Source organism: Gamsiella multidivaricata (assembly GCF_025024155.1).
Source record: "Gamsiella multidivaricata strain RSA 2152 chromosome Unknown BC939scaffold_7, whole genome shotgun sequence".
NCBI lineage: Eukaryota > Fungi > Mortierellomycota > Mortierellomycetes > Mortierellales > Mortierellaceae > Gamsiella > Gamsiella multidivaricata.
This window is the reverse complement of record NW_026251715.1, coordinates 560319-581530: the sequence shown is the minus strand read 5'-3', so window position 1 is coordinate 581530 and position 21212 is coordinate 560319. Positions and strand designations below refer to the sequence as shown.

Sequence of the window (21212 nt, the reverse complement as noted above, 5' to 3'; positions counted from 1 at the left end):
CTCATAGAACAACAATCGTTGCTCCGACCAAAGAGACACGCGATCCTCTTACGTGCCAGTAGCAGATCGACGCTATTACGTGCCGCGTCGATCTTTGAATAGGCCGGTGTTCTTTTTTCTCGAGGACCCATGATGGATGCTTTCCCCCCCCCAAGACAACGTAGTGCCATATCCTGAATAGCTCTCTTCTATCTGTGCTTGCTTAATAAAACTTCTCTTTCTGTCAGTTCCAGTTCTGCCTTGTGGTTTAAGTGTAAGCTCTGTTGATTTTGTAAAGAGTATAGCCATCCAAAGTCTTTAATGCTGGGCCTGGACGTGTAGCTGGTTGCATGGCTACAGAAAAGTTGCGTCAGGGAAACGTGCGAGTATCCGTCACAATGCACTCGCTTACCAACTGTGCCCTTACAATAGCTCCCGTCCACAGACCTGCCTGCCTCTCCTTCTGCTCCCGCGCCCCAGCTTTACCACTTCATGCTCGCACTTATCTTCTTCTTCATCGAAAAAAAGGAAGACTCTGGTTCAGGTACCAGACCGTTGATATTTTATACTGGCATGGGTATCCTCTCCCTAAGAAATATAAGAAATAGCAAAATAATGGCTCCAACCACACGATTCCCATTTGCTACTGCACAGTCGTTGTTGGGTCTATACGTGGTTTATCATCTAGGTTCATTAGCTCTCAAGCCAGTTGCACTGGCCTTCCATAGCGCAACTCCCAAAGTGCATGATCCTTGTTTGGGACAGTATTCATTCGATTCAAAAATATATTTCGCGATTTACCAGCGCATTCGACTCCTGTCCTTCACCCGCCTTGGATGCGGACAAGAAGCGCTTTATTATTACGACGAAAGATAATACTATATGCTATAAAGGTATGATACAGAAGTATAAAAAAATACATGTTCACAAACGATAGAAAACGCCCAAAAGCAAATTTCTCAGGTCCTTACACGCTTGCGAGTGCTACCGTTCGGCTGCCATGCGCGCCCTGGAGGTGTAGAGTCAAGATCGTCCATTGACGACGAAGGCGATGCAGACGACGACCACACTTCATAGTCGTCCACTGTTGAAGAGTGGTGGCCATTATCCATATCCTGTTCCTGAACCAGTTCGTCAGAAGAAGCGCTTTGGATTGAAGATGCTGTTCGCTTCTGAGATTTTACTGAAGAACCCTTCGCCAACGTCTCCGCTGCCATCTTTTCGGCCGCCTTCTCTGCTGCAGTCTTATGCGTACGCTTGTGCCGCGTCACCTGGTCAGGTCTGGAGAACCGCTTCTCACATCCGGGGAACGGGCATTGGAAGGGCCGCTCACCCGTATGGACGCGCAGATGTTTTGTCAGATTCGACGACTCTGCAAACCATTTATCGCAACCCTCAAATTTGCACTTGAACGGCTTCTCGCCCGTATGGACACGTCGGTGAATTGTTAATGCTCCTGAGATCGAGAATTCGCGACCACATCCAGGCTCTGGGCACTTGAAGGGCTTCTCTCCTGTATGTGTGCGCATATGCTGAGCCATGATGTTGGCCTCCGAAAACCTCTTCCTGCAGAGTTGACATTGATAGGGTTTGTCTCCCGTATGGGTCTGGATGTGTCGCATTGCCTTTTGTCTCTGTCCGAAACCTCTGCCGTTACGTTCGCAGCCTTCCCATTCGCATACGTACTCGCTCTTGCCCATGCCGATATGATCCTCGCTCAGATGACTGGTAAGCGAATCAAAGTTGGTAAAGATCCTAGTGCATCCCTTCCATCTGCAGCGGTGCTGTTCCTCATGTGATGAGTTGAGCCTCTGATCTGCGGTTGTAATTGCCCTTGCTCTTGGTTCTGGACGCAAGATCTCTGCTTCCGAGATGGCTGTCGATGCTGGCACGATGTGGTGGTCTGCTCTCAGATGCTGCAGCAGCTTATCTGGATCCTGTTGCTCTGTCGCACACGATTCCCAAAGACAGAGTGCATGATCGTTGTCAATCATGGGCATGTGCAACTGCGATACATGCGGCAGAAGATCATCCTGCGAAAAGAATTCGGCCGTGCATCCTGTCCAGAGGCAACGAATCATATGGTCAATCTGAGCGTCGTCCATCATGCCTGTAGAGAGCGACATGGAGGACGTTGGTGTTGCGGACGACGAACTCATTTGAGATACATCTGGAGATGTCTCTTGGTTGTTGCTGGTGTTGGTCAAAAAGTGGAATGCTGAGTGGGAGTTGCCAATGCTGTTGGTGTTATTGCCGTTGATGATATTTCGTAGCGGCTGTTCGATATGGTTGCAGGTACCCCCCGTGCTCCATCTAGACTCAATCGCATGGGAAAGGGAGGATATTAGGACAATATAGTCAGTTGGCTCAAGCAAGAGAGACCATCGAGGTACCATGCATGCAAACAAAACAAAGAGCGGGCAACTTACGGGTCGTTCACAGTCGAGCATTGCAAAGACTGAATTGGGAAGTAATGCGATGGTGGGATTGCAGAGGAGTTGGGTGTGGTTGCAGAGACCGAGGACGATCCCGAGGGAGAGGAGAGAGTGTCGGGACAGCAGGTCAGACAGCAATCGTTCAGGACCTCCGGGTGTTCTGAGCAGCAAGTGGGCGCAGTCTGGCGGGGAAGGACAGCTCCTGGCTGGAGAAGGTCCTGGCAGCACTCCGAGTCCATGCCCTCCTTTGAGGCCGACTCCATAATACAGCACTCAATCTCCTGAACAGTATACCCATTAATTGAGGAAGGCGTGTGAGGGTTGCTGCAGCACTCCATCGAGTCGAGCGAGAGATGGGGCTGGGGCCCGCAGCATGAGCTGGGCTCGACAGTGGAGCAACAAAAATCGTTGATGTCATGGGTTAGGGAGCAGCATTCATCAATGAGGGCAGCGGTGGCCTTGTTGTGGGTGTTGTGGGTGTTGTGGATGTTGTGGTTGTGGTTGTGGCTATGGCTATGGCTATGGCTGTGGTTGTGGTGCTGCTGCTGCTGCACGTACTGGAAGGAAGGCAGCTGGCGCATGGCTGTGTCCAGGGTCGTTGTCATGGTGTGGTGGATGAACTGGATGAAGAGGTGTGGGCAAAAGGATTATATAAAAAGGACTGCTCAGCGATGTTTGGTGTCCCATGCCCTTAAGACTTCGCAGTTTATTTTTGGAAAGAGAACCGCACTCAAGTGCCTGATTGATTTTCTTACTTTGTGGTGGGTGTTTCTTCTTCTTCCCCACCGACAGCCTGTGTTCCCATGAGCAGTGGCCAGTGCTGGGCCTCCTCTTCTTTCTTTCCTTTTCCAAGAGGCCGAGTTAGGCTTAGAACGCGCCATTGTCTAGCTGAACGCGCGCGTTGTTCGATAAGGAGGAAGGTTATATTCTACTCACAGGATCCTTTCGAGGACTATCTGATCCGAGAGGAGGTCGATCGAACAGGAGGAGCACTCCCACTCTCCCCCACTCTCTCCCACTCTCTCCCACAATACTCGTCGATGAGTTGCAGCCAGATTTGTTAGATAATGGACTTGCGTTGGCTAATGTTGATTTAGAGACGCGTCGTGTGTGCGAGCTGGGGGGACAGAGGGGCTCCTTTGTCTTTTGGGACAGCAGAGATTCCTTAGTTCATCCGGCAGACAGAGCCATGCTAGATAGGCACGCACAAATACAGACTCATCGACCTCTTCTGCACCCGCTGTGGGTGTGCACAGTTCAGAAATGATCTTTTGTATTTACTAGATGTGAAGTTGTGTTCGTGGGCGCGCGGAATAACCCATCCATGTCATATGCATATGCAAACAGAGCAGATAACAGCAGGGACTCTTTACTGTGGCTCATCCGGCAGACAGAGCCATGGCAGCTAAGCACGCACAAATAGACTACGGCGGATGCAGAGGATGTAGTTGTGGGAGTGGAGTTGTGGGAGTGGGCGTGGGCGTGCAGAATGACCCATCCGGGTCATATGCATATGCAAAACAGAGCAGATAACAACCAAACTTTGATCTCTTTTCCCTCTATACCTCGGACAAATCGAACACAAATCGACAAATCTAATTACACGCATCTCGCGCGCACCCTTTTCCTCCGAGGTCGCCGTTCGAGAGGAGGAGGAGGGGGGGGAAGCCGATAAAAGCAGGAGCTTTCTTTCTCCTCCTTCCTCTTCTTTCTCTTCCTTCACGCTCTTCACATATTCCTCCGCCTCTTCGACTGCCGCCCCACTCCTCCCCCATTTGCTCATCCAACCTTCCTTCCTTCTTTCGCTCCAACACTCGTCCTAAGTAATGTCTTCGTTCCTCTCAGCAGCTGCATCACAGGTTGCTGGCCAGGTCAAAATGCAAGTACACCTCGAGAATCTCCCTCGTCGATCAGCCCAATTGCCATATTCATTGCCACTGACACGCTCCATCTTCTTCCTCATAGTCATGGCAGGGCCTCAGCAAGAGCCGCCATGGTGCAGTGCCACCGTTACTCCACAGGATCTTCTGGAAACAGCTCCTCAAAATCCGATCTCAACAAATACAGTGCCACGATCACACAGCCAAAGTCGCAGGGTGCATCCCAAGCCATGTGTAAGCCGCTTGCAGTGCTCGATCGAAAAAGAGTGCTTTACAAAGGGTTTATTTGCTCACCATACTCCTTTCTCAACGAACCCTTCTGAATGATAATGCTGGTCATGGCAACGGTAATCTTGGTCCGACAGTGTACGCCACGGGATTGAAGGATAGCGACATGAGCAAGGCCCAAGTCGGTATCTCGAGCGTGTAAGTCCTGTCGTTCCTCGGATATCGGATGCCGAATATTGGGTTATGGGTTATGGATTGTGAGTAGAGCCGATCGCAGGTTGTGACCGAGATGAGTCAATTGACTGTTTCTTGGTTCTTGGACGAATCTTTTTTAGTTGGTATGAGGGCAACCCATGCAATATGCACCTGAACGACCTCGCGGCCAAGGTCAAGGAGGGCGTCCAGAAGGCTGGCCTCGTTGGCTATCGCTTCAACACCATCGGTGTTAGTGACGGCATCTCCATGGGCACTTCAGGCATGAGCTTCTCGCTCCAGAGCAGAGATATCATCGCAGATTCTATCGAAACGGTATGACATTTTTTTCGTCTCTATCAAATGTGTCGGTCCCCACTTCAGCAAAGCTCCCTCCTCCTCCTCCCCCGCCCCCTCCACTCCACTCCACGGGGATCCGTTCTACCGTCCTCGATCTCGGCGTGACGTCCAACTCTAATAGCCCGCTTAAACTGACTAATCAATCAATGTCGAACACCCCCACCCCCGCTTGTATAGGTCATGAGCGGACAGTGGTACGACGCCAACATCTCGCTGCCTGGGTGCGACAAGAACATGCCCGGTTGCTTGATGGCCATGGGCCGCATCAACCGTCCTTCCTTGATGGTCTATGGAGGCACCATTAAGCCCGGTTCGTCCTCTTGCGGCCAAGGCACCCTGGACATTGTCTCTGCCTTCCAGTCCTATGGCTCCTACCTCGCCGGAAAGATTGACGAGACCCAGCGCCAGGACATTGTCCATAACGCCTGCCCCGGTGCAGGTGCCTGCGGCGGGATGTACACCGCCAATACCAGTATGTCTCGACAAAGAAAAATGATAGTTGGACATATTACCTCTACTCACAGTTGACTAACTGAACAAACCTCCCCCCCTCCCCTGTCCTTTCTAATAGTGGCATCTGCGATCGAAGCCATGGGTATGAGTCTGCCGTACAGTTCGTCAACGCCCGCCGAGTATCCCGAAAAGCTGCAGGAGTGTTTGGATGCCGGAAAGGCCATCCGCAATCTGCTCGAGCTCGACATCAAGCCCCGCGACATCATGACCCGCAAGGCCTTTGAGAACGCCATGGTCTTGACCATGATTCTCGGAGGCTCTACCAACGCCGTCCTCCATTTGATCGCCATTGCCCGATCCGTCAATGTCAACCTGACCATTGATGACTTCCAGGAAGTCAGCTCGCGTATCCCTCTCTTGGCCGATCTGAAGCCCTCTGGCAAGTACGTCATGGAAGACGTTCACCTCATTGGAGGCACCCCCGCGATCTTGAAATACCTCCACGAAAATGGATTGATCCATGGAGACTGCTTGACGGTTACTGGAAAGACCCTTGCTGAGAACTTGAAGAACGTCCCTGACTTGAAGGATGGTCAGGATGTCATCCATCCTTTGGAGAAGCCCATCAAGGCCACTGGACACCTGTGCATCCTCAAGGGTAACCTTGCTCCTCTCGGCTCTGTCGCCAAAATCACTGGAAAGGAGGGATTGTTTTTCGAGGGTCCTGCCAACGTTTACGATCATGAGACCGACATGTTGCACGGCTTGGAGAAGGGCGAGATCAAGAAGGGTCAGGTCATTATCATCCGTTACTCTGGACCCAAGGGTGGCCCAGGTATGCCCGAGATGTTGACGCCCACCTCTGCCATCATGGGAGCCGGTCTCGGAAACGATGTTGCACTGTTGACGGATGGTCGCTTCTCCGGAGGCAGCCACGGGTTCATTATCGGGCATATCACTCCTGAGGCTCAGGAGGGTGGACCCATTGGTTTGATCAAGAACGGAGATATTGTCAGCATTGATGCCGACAAGAAGACCATCGATATCAAGGTCTCTGACGAGGAGTTGAAGGCCCGCCGTGCCAGCTGGGTTGCTCCTCCTTTCAAAGCTACTCGCGGTACTCTTTACAAGTACATCAAGAATGTCAAGAATGCTAGTGAAGGATGCGTCACCGACGAGTAAACGGCCCTAAGAAAACTCATTCTTTTAAATAAAACTGCATGTAATTATATCTCAATCCGCTCAAGCAATTATTACTTTTTATTTTTGAAACGTGTTACTCGGCTTTCAGTCTTTTCTTATCTCTCGTTGGACGGACTTCTGCGTCTCCATCAGGAGCTGATTCTCCTTGTTCCTCAATGCCGTGCTTTACAGTATCAATGCTCTCAGTAGAGCTCGCCTGTTCCAAGGCCGATGCGGTCATGTCTTCAGCACGATAAATAGGTAAAGGGTTCCCAGGATGATCTGCAAACAAGACGCCCCGTAGCAACTCAGCGACCACCCAGACGTTCAAGCTATTGCCGAGCAGCTTGTACCGCTGCAGCGCCTTCAGTTTGGCAGGGAACTGCAAGTATGGTCCATTAGATTCCTGTGCCAACTTTGGGCTGTATACTCTTATAGTTGTCAACGTTCTAGGGTCCACGTTGGAACCTTGCTCGTTGGTATCGTCAGTCTCCAATGCACACTCTGACCCACGCTCTTCTTTCAAAGGAAAGGCATGTAGGCGAGCGACTTCTGTGGGGGTGAAGAATCGAAGACCCAGCTCTGCAATCGATTCAGAGTTTCCAAAATCATATTCAGTTTGATCCATCTTGAGCGTCTGTAGTAGCCCTCCCCCGCTGGCGACGTGGTGGCTGCCGTATGCCTTTGTGAAGCATGATGATCTGTTGGACGAAGGGCGCAAGATATCTAACAATAAGCAATATTGTTGGTGAAGATGTTTCTCGTCCGGATCGTGCATTCAAGCATTTCATCCGCGCATATATACTCACCGAAACGAAAGTTTGGTCGCTCCAGAATCAATTGCCGTGAAAGCAGATAGTCCTTTGTTTCGTTCTCTTCCTGATCCAGAAAGTACCGCAGCACTGGAATATTGAACGGATACTGTCTGATAGATATATTGGGGTCCTCGACAAACGCAGGCAGTGGCCATGTGGTATAGATAATCTCTTTCTCCGGATCAAACGTTTGCGCCGCGCTGTCGACTGCTGGTGTTGATGATCTTGGTGTCGCTTCCTTGAAACTTGACCTTGATCTGGCGATTAAAAAGTAGCGCAGGCGATCGTTGGGTACACCAAAGTTGTGTGGGGCAAGCAGACACTCACGAAAGACGTATCCCATCTTGTGGAGTAACCTGACCATTCTCTCGCGCGAGCGAGATGTCTACTTGTACAGTCAAGGATGGTATGTGGCTCTTGTCAGCACGATGACCCATGCCGTGACTTTATAAAATTACCGCTGTAACGTCCCTGGCATTACCTCAAAATTTTTGACGTTTTCCAGGAAGATATATGTGGGGGGTGTTGCCATTTTTTCGAGCTGGTCCAATAGATGCAGCAACGGCTTTGCTCGATTATCCTGATCATCCAACAGCTTCCCACCACGGGTATAAGGCTATGATAACAAAACAGACAACTTTGTCAGTCAATGGAAATCATTTAGTAGAAACAGGATATAAGGCCTTGGGCGTCAGTGCGTACCTGACAAGGCGGACTCATGAGCCAACAGTTCGCATTATATCTACATCAGTCGATTGACCATCTAGATTAGCATTGCTAAAAAGATCGCACGGTTGGGAGGCAGACATACGTGCCGTAGACATGGAGATATACTTTTCAATGTCCTTGACTGTGAGCCTATCAATGCCTCTCTACAATTGAAGAAGTTGTTGCAAGATAAATGTCAGCGATCCGCAACGATTTATCCGTTGAGTATAGAATCATGCAGTTATATGTCGACATACCGAGACTGCAGTCTTTCCGAAGCTCAACCTGTATGTATCATTAGCTTGTTGGTTCATGTCGAAGCTTTCGAGGACTTTACCCTTGGCTCCACTCGCGTTGAAACCAAAGTGCTACATGGATATGTAAAACAGATAATTAGGACCAATCTGATCTTGATAGATTATGACGTCCGCAGATATGATGAAAACATGGGGTAATACGGACCAGTCCACCGATTCCGCTAAAAAACTCTAGTGCCCTGATGTCTTTTGTCATGGTGTATGTGCGGAATGAGTCTCAAGCTGATCAGATCATTTCGGCAAAGCAACTCTCAAGTCTGGCAGCTTTCTCTGTACGTACAGCGTACAGGAGAATGAGCATCGATCTTTAGTCGCAGCAATTGCAGTAATATATTACTCCCATGACGCGCATACAAAAAAAATTTTCGCTAGAGGAACACACTCAAAAGGAGACCTCGCCCGGGTAGTTGTTTGTTCCACCCTTTCTCTCTTCAACGAATCTCTCGACATGTCTGAAGTCACTGACCTTGCCATCGGAATCGATCTCGGGTATGTTTGGGGGGGGGGGGCGACAACTCTTCCTCGACACACTCTCTCTACATCAGGAGCATCATCAGTCTTGTTCAAACTTGCTACGTTTTCAGCTATATCATCGTCAATTGCATCGGAAATCACTATCAGGACACCAGACAAATTATTGGAGGCGATACAGCTGATCCGCTCAGGGGAGCTGCATGGCTGCATGCATCTGAACAACAAATCATCAACGAATTCTGAATCCGGGATCGGCCTCTGTGATCTCGCCTGATATTCATTCAACATCACCATCTAAAGAATCACTTCCCAGTAATTCAGCTCATAATCACACGACAGGATCCCAGTCCTGCACTCTTTCAGATCCAGATCCACAAGAAACTATGACTCACAAATTCCGTCGGCCTCTCAAAGCAACACTGTCAACTCATCAATCAGGACGTAGCGGAAGAACATTTTTGAAGAAACCATCGGATTCGGTATCTGGGGGAGGAGGCCAATTGCGACAAAGCACACCGCCATAGGATAGGCAGCCACAAAGCAGCACCAGATAAATGCAAATTACTCTGTAAAGGACCAGTTATTGACTCAAAACCTCTGTTTCCTTGCTCCTCAATAGTACCACCTACTCCTGCGTTGCCGTCTGGGAGGGCGAGCGTGTTGAGATCATCGCTAACGAGCAGGGTAACCGTACCACTCCTTCGTACGTTGCCTTCTCCGAGCAGGAGCGTCTCATCGGTGATGCTGCCAAGAACCAGGCCGCCATGAACCCCACCAACACCGTTTTCGATGCCAAGCGTCTTATCGGTCGCCGTTTCGATGATCCCGAGGTCAAGTCGGACATGAAGCACTGGCCCTTCACCGTTATCGAGAAGGACACTGCCCCCTTCATCCAGGTCGAGTACCAGGGCGAGAAGAAGGAGTTCTCCCCCCAGGAGATCTCTGCTATGGTCTTGATCAAGATGAAGGAGATTGCTGAGGCCAAGCTCGGCAAGACCGTCACCAAGGCCGTCATCACCGTCCCCGCCTACTTCAACGATGCTCAGCGTCATGCCACCAAGGATGCCGGTGCCATCGCTGGTCTCGATGTTCTCCGTATCATCAACGAGCCCACTGCCGCTGCTATTGCCTACGGTTTGGACTCCAAGGAGACCAAGGAGAAGCACGTCCTCATTTTCGATTTGGGCGGTGGAACGTTCGATGTCTCTCTCTTGACGATCACCGGAGGTGTCTTCGCCGTCAAGGCCACTGCTGGTGACACCCACTTGGGAGGTGAGGATTTCGACAACACCCTCTTGGAGCACTTCAAGGAGGAGTTCAAGCGCAAGCACAAGAAGGATATCACTGGCGATGCCCGTGCCACCCGCCGTCTCCGTACTGCTTGCGAGCGTGCTAAGCGCACCTTGTCCTCCTTGGCTCAGACCGCCATCGAGGTCGACTCTCTCTTCGAGGGTATTGACTTCCAGGCCAACATTACCCGTGCCCGTTTCGAGGAGATCAACTCGACCCACTTCAACAACACCATCGAGCCCGTCAAGAAGGTCCTCAAGGATGCCAAGTACACCAAGAAGGAGGTTGATGAGATCGTCCTTGTCGGTGGTTCCACCCGTATCCCCAAGATCCAGTCTCTCCTCCAGGAGTTCTTTGACGGAAAGGAGCTGAACAAGTCGATCAACCCCGATGAGGCCGTTGCCTACGGTGCTGCCGTCCAGGCCGCTGTCTTGACCAACCAGGCCGGTAACGCCAAGACCCAGGATCTCTTGCTTTTGGATGTCGTCCCTCTGTCTCTCGGTGTTGAGATGCAGGGTGGTGTCATGGCTGTTGTCGTTCCCCGCAACACTGCCATCCCTACCATCAAGAAGAAGACTTTCACCACCACCGAGGATGGCCAGACCACTGTCCAGTTCCCCGTCTATGAGGGTGAGCGTCCCATGACCCGCGACAACAACTTGCTCGGCAAGTTCGAGCTCTCTGGCATTGCCCCCATGCCCCGCGGTACCCCCGAGCTCGAGTGCACATTCGAGTTGGATGCTAACGGTATCCTCAAGGTCACTGCCATGGACAAGGCCACCGGTCGCAAGGCCAACATCACCATCTCCAACGGAGCTGGTCGTCTCTCTGCTGCCGATATCGAGCGCATGGTCTCTGAGGCCGAGAAGTTCAAGGATGAGGATCGCAAGAACGAGGAGATTGTTCAGTCCAAGCAGGAGCTCGAGTCGTATGTCTACCAGATTCAGGGTACCCTCAACGAGCCCAACGTCTCCATGAAGCTCAAGCGTGGCGACAAGAAGGCTGTCGAGGAGGCCCTCGAGGAGGCCATGGCTGCCCTCCAGATCGAGGAGCTCGCCGAGAAGGACACCTTTGTCCTTGCCCAGCGCAAGCTCAAGCGCTCCGTCACCAAGGCCTTTGCCTCCCTGTCCCGTTAAGATTCTTGCCTGTTTTTAAAGTAAAATAAAAACTGAAAAGTTGTTTGTCTAATCAATAATACAATCAAGCATTCACCGTGTATCTGTGCAGAGCATAAACGTGCATGTAGAATTGAATTGAAAGTGTTGTTGCCACCAAAATCGTCCTAGTATTTAGGAAGCTCTGAACCCATCCCCCTTTGTTCAATTTTTCACTGCAGAGGGGCTGGGACAAAATCTTTCACTTTCTTATGGGGTCACCCTTTAGTCCATTTTGCCCAAAAAAGGAAAGTGCTCGGTGGTTTTTTGTTCACGTGATCGTACGCGGGCTGCCCAAGCTTATTTCTTGCATCCTCTTCCTTCATGTCTCCTGTTACAGTGACAATCCACCTGATGAAGAGACCCGGCGCACGCCTCGCAAGTGCCTTCCCAAAACTCCCAACACTCCTGGAACCCTCCGCAGGACTTACAAAGCAAGGACACATTTTGTTACAGGAGTTGGGAGTTTGTAGCTGTTGGGGTTGTCACCCTTCCTGACGTCCTGACCCTCAATACTGTATAGCGCAATGACATACCCACAGGTCTGATCTCCTTCAGCGCCAATATTCCCGTCGCGTCGTCCTTAGGAGGGAGTAATCCAGTGAGTACATACCGATGATTGGCATGACAACAGTCACTCATTTCCAAGCACAATCCTAACGAACTTCTTGTCCTTTTATGTTTTTCTCTCTATAGGATACTCCGCAAGGAGCTACTGAAGCCCCGCCCGTCCTGACTGGAGCGTGTTCCACTCCAGCGGCATCAATCTCCTTGCAGCTCGCCATGGCGTTCACCGCTGCAGAAGAGTCCTTGCCAAACCCTTTCTGGTTGCCTGAGGAAGAACGTCAGTCTGGACAAGAAGCACATTCTTCACTGTATTTCCGCCTCCGGCGACTACAAGATATCGATTCGCCTGGACATTCTCGTGGGCTCACAACACCATTTACATATGGAACTGTGCCGTCGTCGCTTGCACGAACAGTGGTATCATCTGTGCGCCTTTCTTCGCCACTTCGGCGGACTGTGTCGTCGCCAATTCAAATTGATTCTTCAGATTCGGACGCGTCTTCAGATGATTATGATTCCACGCCTAAAAAAACTTTCTCCACGCCCATCAAGCGAATGTCAACATGGAGGGAGGCTGATTGCACCCCACCGCCATATATCTCGACGCCAACATCGTCTCCCTCCACGTCCATGCAGCCGGAGCTGTCGCCCCTGCAGTTTCTATCTTCGCCATCGCATATTGTACACCAGATACATATACCATTAGTTCAAGAGCACGAAGACGACATTAGCGATTACTCTGTAAGTTATTTCAACTAATGACACAGTCATTTGTATTGTAACATTTTAATCATCCTTTGCATGTTGTTTTACACACGCTGTATTCTTTTTTTTCAGACCTCCCCACTTACTTTGAGGTCACAAGCCATCAGCACTTGCAAACAAGTTTTCCGCTGTGCACCAAAGGAAGAGCAACTGGAAGTTCTGTATAACATTGAAGCAAAGCACGACTGTGTCTTAATTGCTCCTTGTGGCTGGGGCAAGACTTTAGCGTTTTTCCTGCCTATGGTGCTCTGGCCTCGCTCAGTAACCGTCGTCATCTCACCGCTGATATCTTTGATGGAGGATCAACAGCAGGTAGCTTTCAAGTACTCTTGTAACTGTACGATTGCATATGCCTTCAATAAATGTGTCTATGTTACACGACTGACCCCGTCTTTGGATCCTGCCCTACAAATCGATAGAAGCTGGCCGCGGCCGGCATATCGTACTTCGTTCTAACTGGCGCCAACTCGGATGCTATTAACAAGGGTACGATCCAACGCGCACTAAATGGCGAGTACAGGGCTGTCTACTTCACCCCCGAGATCATTTTCAGCGGCAGCAAGGCAAATTTGCTTCAAGATCTTTGGCGGAACGAGCAATGGCGATCATTGTTGGCCGCAATAGTGATCGATGAAGTGCACTGCGTCGAGAAATGGGTCAAGTTTCGCGAGGACTATACACGCCTAGGTGATCTGCGTGTCTGGGCACCTGGAGTACCATTTGTAGGGCTAACAGCGACTCTCACAGCGGACGCTATCCTAAAAACTAAGGCCAAGCTTTTTTTGTCCAAGGCAACGACGATACGTGTGAACGAGGTTCGCACGAACTTGCGCCTCGAGGTGCACACTCAGCCCAAGGATGCCATGAAAGGCCTCCATAGACTTTTGCACAAAGAGAAGACCATCGTCTACTTTGATTCAATCGCTGTTCTCATCCGTGTTTTCAAATGTCTGCAGTGGATAAGGCCCGACCTGCAAGGAAAACTTGGGTTGTACTTTTCAACCCTAGATGAACAGTACAAGAGGACGACCATGAAAAAATTTGTAGATGGGGACATCCTGATCCTGCTGGCTACCGAGGCTGCAGGAATGGGTGTCGACATACAGGATGTTGTTCAAGTGATTCAGTACGGGTAAGTTCATATGTTAATAGCATGGAAATTGAGCAATCAGAACGAAACAAGTTGTCGTATATTTGGGTCGTCAGTCCGCTAGAACGACACTTCTTAATAAAACAAGTAGACCAGAGCAATACCGAGTCACTTCAGCTCAGCCTTTCAAGACTGAGCTGGAAGGGGCCGGTTCTGATCTCTATATCTTGTGAGCCCAAAACATAACACAAGTTATTATCTCTAAAATATTTCGATATGCACTTGTGAATCATTTAGTTTTCCAAGGGACATGACAAGCTTGGTGCAACGGTTTGGCCGTGCAGCGCGACGCAAGGATATCAACGGCCGTGCGATTCTCTATGCTCCGCCAGTCTCTCACAAGACTGTTTCAGATGCACAAGTCCGCCAGTTCCTCCTGGATCACCACAGCAAAAAATGTCTTTGGAGGTTTATCGATGACTTGTTTGGCAACGAGATTCGTGTTTGCAACAACAACTGTTCAGCATGTCATACTGTTAATTGTCCCCCTCTACTCCCTAGTCGCATTGTCGCCAAATCTGTCATCAGAGGAAGATGGCCGAAACGCTCGAAAGAGGAGAAGGCTCTGGCATTACGGGAACTGATATCATGGAGGAAGGATGCCTTCAAGAGGTGGCAAGCAACACAACGTTACGCCAATGGTGCAGAAACCGGGATCCTGCCGGACATGACTGCCAAGAAGCTCTCGCAGCAATTCTCAGGGATCAGAACTGCTGAGGCAGTCGCAACCTTCGCATCTTCTTCCCTCTGGTTTCCTCGTGGAAACCCTCAGAATTGGTTCGTCGAGATCGCACAGCTGCTGGCTAAGATCAACAAGAATATTGATGATGGTCTCATACCAAGTAGCCAGCTGATAGTGGCGTTGGCTCCAGACCTACCAAACGACGGCTCTGACGGCAATGACGATGGAAGTGATGACGGGGAGGATAGATAATTTTGTCCGCGTACCGCAACCAGTTGCCCACTCTATTCCCTCCACTTCCAACTCCTCTTTCCTCCTCCCTTTATTTTTACATCCGCTATTCCTTACTTTCTTCTTCTATCCTTTGTTTAGTTAGTCATGCTTTTTTTAATACTTTCATCTGCGTATTCAGAGCAGTATAACGGCAACAATAACAAAGTCATGTTCAAAATAGTATTATATTTTAATTCTGATCGATAACATTTTCGAGATCCTCGGCTTCTTCAATGTCCACAGCATTACCCCACAGTGATGTATGATTATCAAAAATCTTCCTATCGCGCCTCCGACCATCTTCTCTTCGCCAACACGCTGAAGATCAACCACCGGTGGTCCTTGTTCGCACTCGCCGGAAGTCCATAAAATGCCACAGCCTTGGAAGTTCTCCTGGATCCTCGAAATATCCAATGCAGTCGACGGCTTTTTGTGTCTAGTGCTGTTGGAACGAATGCCGACCTCTCGTTCGAACATCCGTGAAATGACCTGAAAGGTTTTGATGTTGGTGGAAATGGCGTCCTGGAGGTATTCCCAGCTCATGTTCGAGCCTTTGGCTGAAAAAATGGCTTTGATGAGATAGTTGTGGTTTTCCTGCATCATGTCCGTTGCCATCCATCCACCAGCGACGCCTTTCGGGTTCACAAGCATACTTGACAGGACCCTTCTCGCCCATTCATCTGTCCAAAGATAGCGAATGCCATAGAGGAGGCGTAAAAGCTCTAGGGCATAATTGGTGTTGCCACCCCCATGCATCATTATAACGATGAATGGCAGCAAATGCTTGATGCGGCCAATATCGCCAGCTTTGATGGCCGCGCCAAGCTCAATGTAGACGGCTACATCGCGCAGGAAAAGAAGAGCGTTGGTATTGGCGGTAGTACAGGGAAGGCCAAGGAGCAAAGGCGAAGGCTGAGAGCAATATGACTTGGTGATGCTTTCTGTAATGCTCTGAACAGAAAGCTCCTTTGATACACCACGATCCCGCAAAGACTGATAGAGCAACTGCACCTTCGCATCAAAGACTACCCGCAAGAGCTCATCGGTGGCGTGAAAGATGATCTTGTCCCTGCTTAGGCCCTTACGGTTCAGCAGACATGCAATCGATGCCAGGGTCCCAGGAAACTCTTTGGAGCCAAGGTGAGTCCTCCAAATGGTACCACACAAATTCATCTCCAAATGAAAAAGTTGGAGAACAGGATGTACCTGTCAAGTTTGAGGGATACTTTTAGTTGTCAAGGAATGTATATACAGGGCTATGCTCCTGTGTAACAATCAAGCACCTTCTTTCCGCCTCACATCACTCTTTATTAACTTTGACTTTCACGTACCCACGACAGGCTATGGTAGGGATCAGGATCGAAGCACCGGTGGACCTTGAGCGTCAGCAGCCTTGACACTGTCATTTGATCCCCAGCGAAAATTGTGTTCTTGGGATCGGCAAACCAGGCTTTTGGTAAATTGAGACCGACCTCCGTAATCCTCTGCAACACTGACAGGTTTCCTGCAATGGTAGACTCGTCTAGCTTCATGACTGGAAGTGGGAAAACAGTACTCTTGGTGAGGTCAAGTTGCTCGACAGGAACAACAAGAATGACGGATGTTGTTGATCCTTCCGGTAACGAGCGCACAATGGAGTCCGAAACATGCGATTGGCAAGCATTTACAAAAACCTCAAGGTCGCCGTTGTTGGGGAAAAAAAGGTTGGCATCTGCCTCCGGCCTCTCCTCCACTGGACGAAAAAGAGTAGGTGCGGGCTTGCTCTTTTCTGAGGGTAAAAGGATGATGGTGGCAGCAGTGCCATTGTCGAAAATATCCCGTTTGTTGACGCGCTGATGATGGTGCTTAGCGGCGATATTGATATTATCGTAAACGACATAAAAGTCGTTCTCCTTGACTGCCTGTATTACACGCCTGCACGCATCCCTGGTCAGCGACTTGAGGCAATTGCGAACTTGATTGTACGAGATCGAAAGCCCAAGGCCAGAAAGGACCTCAAGAACTCTCCTCGGACACCCAGTGCAGTGCAGAAAAATGCCAAGGATTGTCTGGAAAGCACTGGCTTTTTGTGACGACATAAAGAGCAGCATTGCTGAAATGCAGCCGCGGACTGATGATGGCTTCCGAGCACGGTGACGCCTCAGTGCTCTTTTTGTGAGATTTTGGACAGGTACATCCTCTTTGAGCACGCCCTTCAAGAAACGCGTCAGGTACTTTGCGCCACCGCCTTTGCCACTGGTGTTGGGACCTCCATCCATATGTGCCTTGTCCTCCACCATTCCATCATTCTTGTCATCTGCCGTGCCAGCAGCGTAGCGATTGAGGAAACCAAAGTCGTCAAGCAAGTAGCCGGCGATCTTCTCCTCTGTGACATCGGTATGTGGAAGCCGCCATTCTTTTTTGACATCATTGTCACCCAGATGCCTGAGAGTGCGGTCGACGACGACATCGACGGCACTGTTGACAAACGATTCGTCCCACCGCTCATGCCTTTTGTCGTGTCGGAGCTGCTCGTCCCAGATCTGTATAAGTCGCCGTGGACCATGTGCCTCGTAGAACGGATTGGTGTAGTCAGTAGCTGTCTTGTCGTCAGACTTGAACAACTCAACAAGGAATCTAGGCAGGGACAAATCCACTGCTTTAATACATTCTAGAACCGTACAAAGTTTGTCTGACATGGAGGACTGAAAATTATACATCCATCTGTTAGAAGCTAAGGCACTGAATACTGTAGCTCGTTTCATTTTCATCAAAGTCAATGCATTTTAAAATTCAAGTTGGCTGCTTACACGTGTTTTGCCACTGGAAGCTGAGATCAGCACAGTTGGGTCAGATCCTTGGCTCGTTGAGTCAGATCCTTGGCTCGTTGGGTCAGATCCTTGGCTCTCCGTCGAAGAAGAGCTGACCATCTAAGTAAACAATAGGATGTATAATGAATGATGAGTTCTTGACCATATCAGGTTCTCGCCAGAGAGCATAAACATTTAAAACAGTATGTCTCATACCTCCAAGGCAAGTCGCTGTCGCTCCATCTCGGTTGCCCTAATATTGGCCAACTGTTTTGAGCAATACATTTAGCAAAACGCATATTGCATTAATAGGTCTGATCTTTGTCCACAAGTAACGCTTGACAACCTACACGTTTGGCAGATGGCGAAGCTAAAGCTGCAGGCACAATTTCTTTGAACGCGCGAATACTTATGCCTTGGTCCAAGGGTGATTTGGCCATGTTGACTGCGAACGATTCTTCTGCAGCGGTGAACGCCATGGCGAGCTGCAAGGAGATTGATGCCGCTGGAGTGGAACACGCTCCAGTCAGGACGGGCGGGGCTTCAGTAGCTCCTTGCGGAGTATCCTATAGAGAGAAAAACATAAAAGGACAAGAAGTTCGTTAGGATTGTGCTTGGAAATGAGTGACTGTTGTCATGCCAATCATCGGTATGTACTCACTGGATTACTCCCTCCTAAGGACGACGCGACGGGAATATTGGCGCTGAAGGAGATCAGACCTGTGGGTATGTCATTGCGCTATACAGTATTGAGGGTCAGGACGTCAGGAAGGGTGACAACCCCAACAGCTACAAACTCCCAACTCCTGTAACAAAATGTGTCCTTGCTTTGTAAGTCCTGCGGAGGGTTCCAGGAGTGTTGGGAGTTTTGGGAAGGCACTTGCGAGGCGTGCGCCGGGTCTCTTCATCAGGTGGATTGTCACTGTAACAGGAGACATGAAGGAAGAGGATGCAAGAAATAAGCTTGGGCAGCCCGCGTACGATCACGTGAACAAAAAACCACCGAGCACTTTCCTTTTTTGGGCAAAATGGACTAAAGGGTGACCCCATAAGAAAGTGAAAGATTTTGTCCCAGCCCCTCTGCAGTGAAAAATTGAACAAAGGGGGATGGGTTCAGAGCTTCAGTATTTAGGCAAACGGAATCAATCACATTGTCTCCCCGCCTTTTCGCCTTTTTGGAACGTACAGTGTGGGACGCCTCAGTCCCGACCAAATTTAAAATTGTTAACTTTCCATGCTCCAATAGATAAACAAAATAAACATTCTTTAGTCAATTGTCGACAAGGGGTCGAAGATCCCATGTCTCTCACGCCGCTGAGGAGCCGAGTTATAATGCTTCAAAGTTGGACACTGTATTAAGGTTTGGTCGGGACTTGTTACTTGTCCGTCTAGCTATTAGTCTAATTCTCATAATCGCGAAGAAGTAGATTCTTTGAAGGGGGTCCGCGTGTGTTGATGAAACAGTACTCGGATGCCCAAGGTGTGGCAAAGTTCAGGGCCGTGTGCAGGTTGACCTCTGTCCAGAAAGGCCGCAGACCCTTGGACTCGAGTTTTTGCCACCAATGCAAAAAGTCGCTAAAGGCAACATGCTTCCGATCCACATGGAGCTCGATCTGCAGCTGCGAGAACGGCAAGACATCAAAGTCGTCCATCATGGCGTTAAAAGTCGGGTATTCGGATCCCTCGATGTCAATCTTGAGAATATCGATCCAGTCGTGACCATTCTCCTTCATGAGTGAGCGCAGTGTTCGCCATGGAATGCTCTTTCGATCCACATAGTCCTTATCGCCGACAAAGTATGGTCTGAAGTACGCCCCTGGGCGACCATGGGTTTCTTGAAAATAGAAAGAAAAAGAAGACGGTCAAGAAGCAGCTCTCTAACTTTGCTTGGTATTTATCAATTCGGCAGCAAACATACCTGGACCCATCTGCTGAACCGAGGCATCGTATGCCCAAATCTCGCACTCGGTTCGATCAAGCATTTCGCCTTCGAACCGCGTCTCGTAATTAACACCGAAAGAATAGATAACACACTTGGACCGAGGCTTTTCTTCATACAAGCTCATGCCGCAGACCCACTTGCCTAAAGATGAACGCAGGCAGTAAGTTGAAAGCACAGCAAGGATGGAGAGGTAAAAATCATGGTTCGAGCCAAAATATTAAAGACATTAGACTGGCGACAGGTGTACTTACCACCATCGCTCAAGGGACCCACGCGCTGGATGTCAAATGGACAATTGAAACTAGTTCGATTTCGAAAGAGAAAGAGAGGTTTAGAGTCGTTGACCAACTGAGCAGCTAGTTGCCTGAGAAGGACAAACACGAGGCCTGATCGTCGACAATTCTTAATCCACTTTACCTTGTGGGAAAATACTACCACCAAAACATTTTGTCCCATGGATTAAACTTTCTATTGGCCAAAAATAAGAATAGATAACGTTGGACGGTTAGATTGAGCATATTTCCCTACGCCCATGTCGAGTCGATGCACAGAGCGATTTAAAAAAAAAAATGAGAGAGACGTACGACGAGCCATAATTGTTCTCCTTGAGCCACTATGCACGCTGCTCTAGGGTGCGCTGACTCTGACTGCTGAAGAATCGAATGGGTGTTCCTAAGAGCTCGATCCTTAAAGACTTGATCTCTGTCAACGCCCTGGCTGTTTCGTTTAATATCGACTATATTCTCAATCTCCTGGAGTCTGTTGCGGAAGGGCTCTCTTTCATAGATAACGTTGAAGGTGAGTAAGAGTCCAAAGCAGGCGATGACAGTGAGTCCTGTGGTGACAGCTCTGGAGGCGAGAATAGATCTGGTTGGCGCCATGGTATTATTGTTGGTGCAAATAAGACTGTTGGCAATAAGTCGATACAGGCACCGAGCTGAAAGAGAATGAAGGAAAGGGAGGAGAAGGAGAAAGGAAGGGGGAAGAAAGAAAGAAGGGTATTTGTACACGTGCTGTGAATGGCATACCAGGGATTTGCTCACTTGGAAGGTTCTTCATACCAGAACCTAGTGCAGGCAGGCTGTTGTCCTTGTCCTCGTTCTTGTTCCCGAACGAGGGCGAGGGCAAAATGAGATGGGGATGGTATTAATTCAATTCATTTATTCATTTTATTTTGCATCATTGCAACAAGCTAGCAGAGCAATAGTTGTTTGTGCCCCAACCAGGAGTGTATGAAGAGGCAATTGACTGTTAAACTATCCTGGCATCATTCATAGTACCGTCCGCACCGCCCATGCGAGTCCACACTGCCATAGTACAAGAACCGTTACGCGTGAAAAAAATAAATTTCGATCCACACGTCCACACTCAAACGAAGGATCACGTACAACGGCCAGTGGCGTGGCTTTTGTTTATTCATCCAACCTCTGCGTATTTTTTTTTTTTTTTTTTTTAACCTTTGGACTGTTGCTACACCGGGCCTTTACCCTTCGCACCCTTCTTCCTCTCCATCGCCCATCGGCACTTGAATGCGTTCGGGGTCCACCCATCTTTTCTCCTCACTCACGTTCATTTAC

At 49.5% G+C, this 21212-nt stretch overlaps 5 protein-coding genes across 5 annotated transcripts; 2 read left to right on the top strand and 3 right to left on the bottom strand.

The window, feature by feature from the left end:
- Window positions 1–896: 896 nt before the first annotated feature.
- On the bottom strand, window positions 897–2627 carry BC939DRAFT_284831 (uncharacterized protein). The gene is made up of 2 exons (XM_051551235.1): window positions 2409–2627; window positions 897–2297 (listed from the first exon to the last, which is right to left on the bottom strand). Exons 1-2 carry the CDS (start codon window positions 2427–2429, stop codon window positions 939–941), a joined length of 1380 nt encoding a protein of 459 aa, XP_051416305.1. The 5' UTR covers window positions 2430–2627; the 3' UTR covers window positions 897–938.
- Window positions 2628–4407: 1780 nt separating this feature from the next.
- Window positions 4408–6709, top strand: BC939DRAFT_473725 (dihydroxy-acid dehydratase; the record flags this gene model as incomplete). The annotated part of the gene is made up of 5 exons (XM_051558370.1): window positions 4408–4528; window positions 4660–4720; window positions 4858–5050; window positions 5252–5546; window positions 5646–6709. The coding sequence occupies 5 exons, from the start codon at window positions 4408–4410 to the stop codon at window positions 6707–6709; spliced, it is 1734 nt and encodes a 577-aa protein (XP_051416304.1).
- A 57-nt stretch (window positions 6710–6766) lies between these two features.
- BC939DRAFT_439598 (S-adenosyl-L-methionine-dependent methyltransferase) lies at window positions 6767–8830 on the bottom strand. The gene is made up of 7 exons (XM_051553983.1): window positions 8695–8830; window positions 8490–8600; window positions 8359–8396; window positions 8227–8266; window positions 8006–8140; window positions 7519–7909; window positions 6767–7435 (listed from the first exon to the last, which is right to left on the bottom strand). The coding sequence occupies exons 1-7, from the start codon at window positions 8743–8745 to the stop codon at window positions 6804–6806; spliced, it is 1398 nt and encodes a 465-aa protein (XP_051416303.1). The 5' UTR covers window positions 8746–8830; the 3' UTR covers window positions 6767–6803.
- A 138-nt stretch (window positions 8831–8968) lies between these two features.
- Window positions 8969–11529, top strand: BC939DRAFT_419895 (hsp70-like protein). The gene is made up of 2 exons (XM_051553069.1): window positions 8969–9038; window positions 9643–11529. Exons 1-2 carry the CDS (start codon window positions 8998–9000, stop codon window positions 11447–11449), a joined length of 1848 nt encoding a protein of 615 aa, XP_051416302.1. The 5' UTR covers window positions 8969–8997; the 3' UTR covers window positions 11450–11529.
- Window positions 11530–18994: 7465 nt separating this feature from the next.
- BC939DRAFT_284505 (methyltransferase domain-containing protein) lies at window positions 18995–19813 on the bottom strand. Its single transcript, XM_051551234.1, has 2 exons — window positions 19612–19813; window positions 18995–19527 (listed from the first exon to the last, which is right to left on the bottom strand). The coding sequence occupies exons 1-2, from the start codon at window positions 19757–19759 to the stop codon at window positions 19094–19096; spliced, it is 582 nt and encodes a 193-aa protein (XP_051416301.1). The 5' UTR covers window positions 19760–19813; the 3' UTR covers window positions 18995–19093.
- Between the last annotated feature and the right edge of the window lie 1399 nt (window positions 19814–21212).

Coding starts and splice junctions, on each gene's coding strand:
- BC939DRAFT_439598 (XM_051553983.1), bottom strand. CDS start 8,745: ATGACAAAAGACATCAGGGCACTAGAGTTTTTTAGCGGAATCGGTGGA. Junction 8,397..8,489: donor TCGGAAAGACTGCAGTCTCG/GTATGTCGACAT, acceptor CTTCAATTGTAG/AGAGGCATTGATAGGCTCAC. Junction 7,910..8,005: donor AAAACGTCAAAAATTTTGAG/GTAATGCCAGGG, acceptor CTGTACAAGTAG/ACATCTCGCTCGCGCGAGAG.
- BC939DRAFT_419895 (XM_051553069.1), top strand. CDS start 8,998: ATGTCTGAAGTCACTGACCTTGCCATCGGAATCGATCTCGG. Junction 9,039..9,642: donor GCCATCGGAATCGATCTCGG/GTATGTTTGGGG, acceptor GCTCCTCAATAG/TACCACCTACTCCTGCGTTG.
- BC939DRAFT_284831 (XM_051551235.1), bottom strand. CDS start 2,429: ATGCTCGACTGTGAACGACCC. Junction 2,298..2,408: donor TGCTCGACTGTGAACGACCC/GTAAGTTGCCCG, acceptor CATGCGATTGAG/TCTAGATGGAGCACGGGGGG.
- BC939DRAFT_284505 (XM_051551234.1), bottom strand. CDS start 19,759: ATGAGCTTGTATGAAGAAAAGCCTCGGTCCAAGTGTGTTATCTATTCT. Junction 19,528..19,611: donor GGTTCAGCAGATGGGTCCAG/GTATGTTTGCTG, acceptor TCTATTTTCAAG/AAACCCATGGTCGCCCAGGG.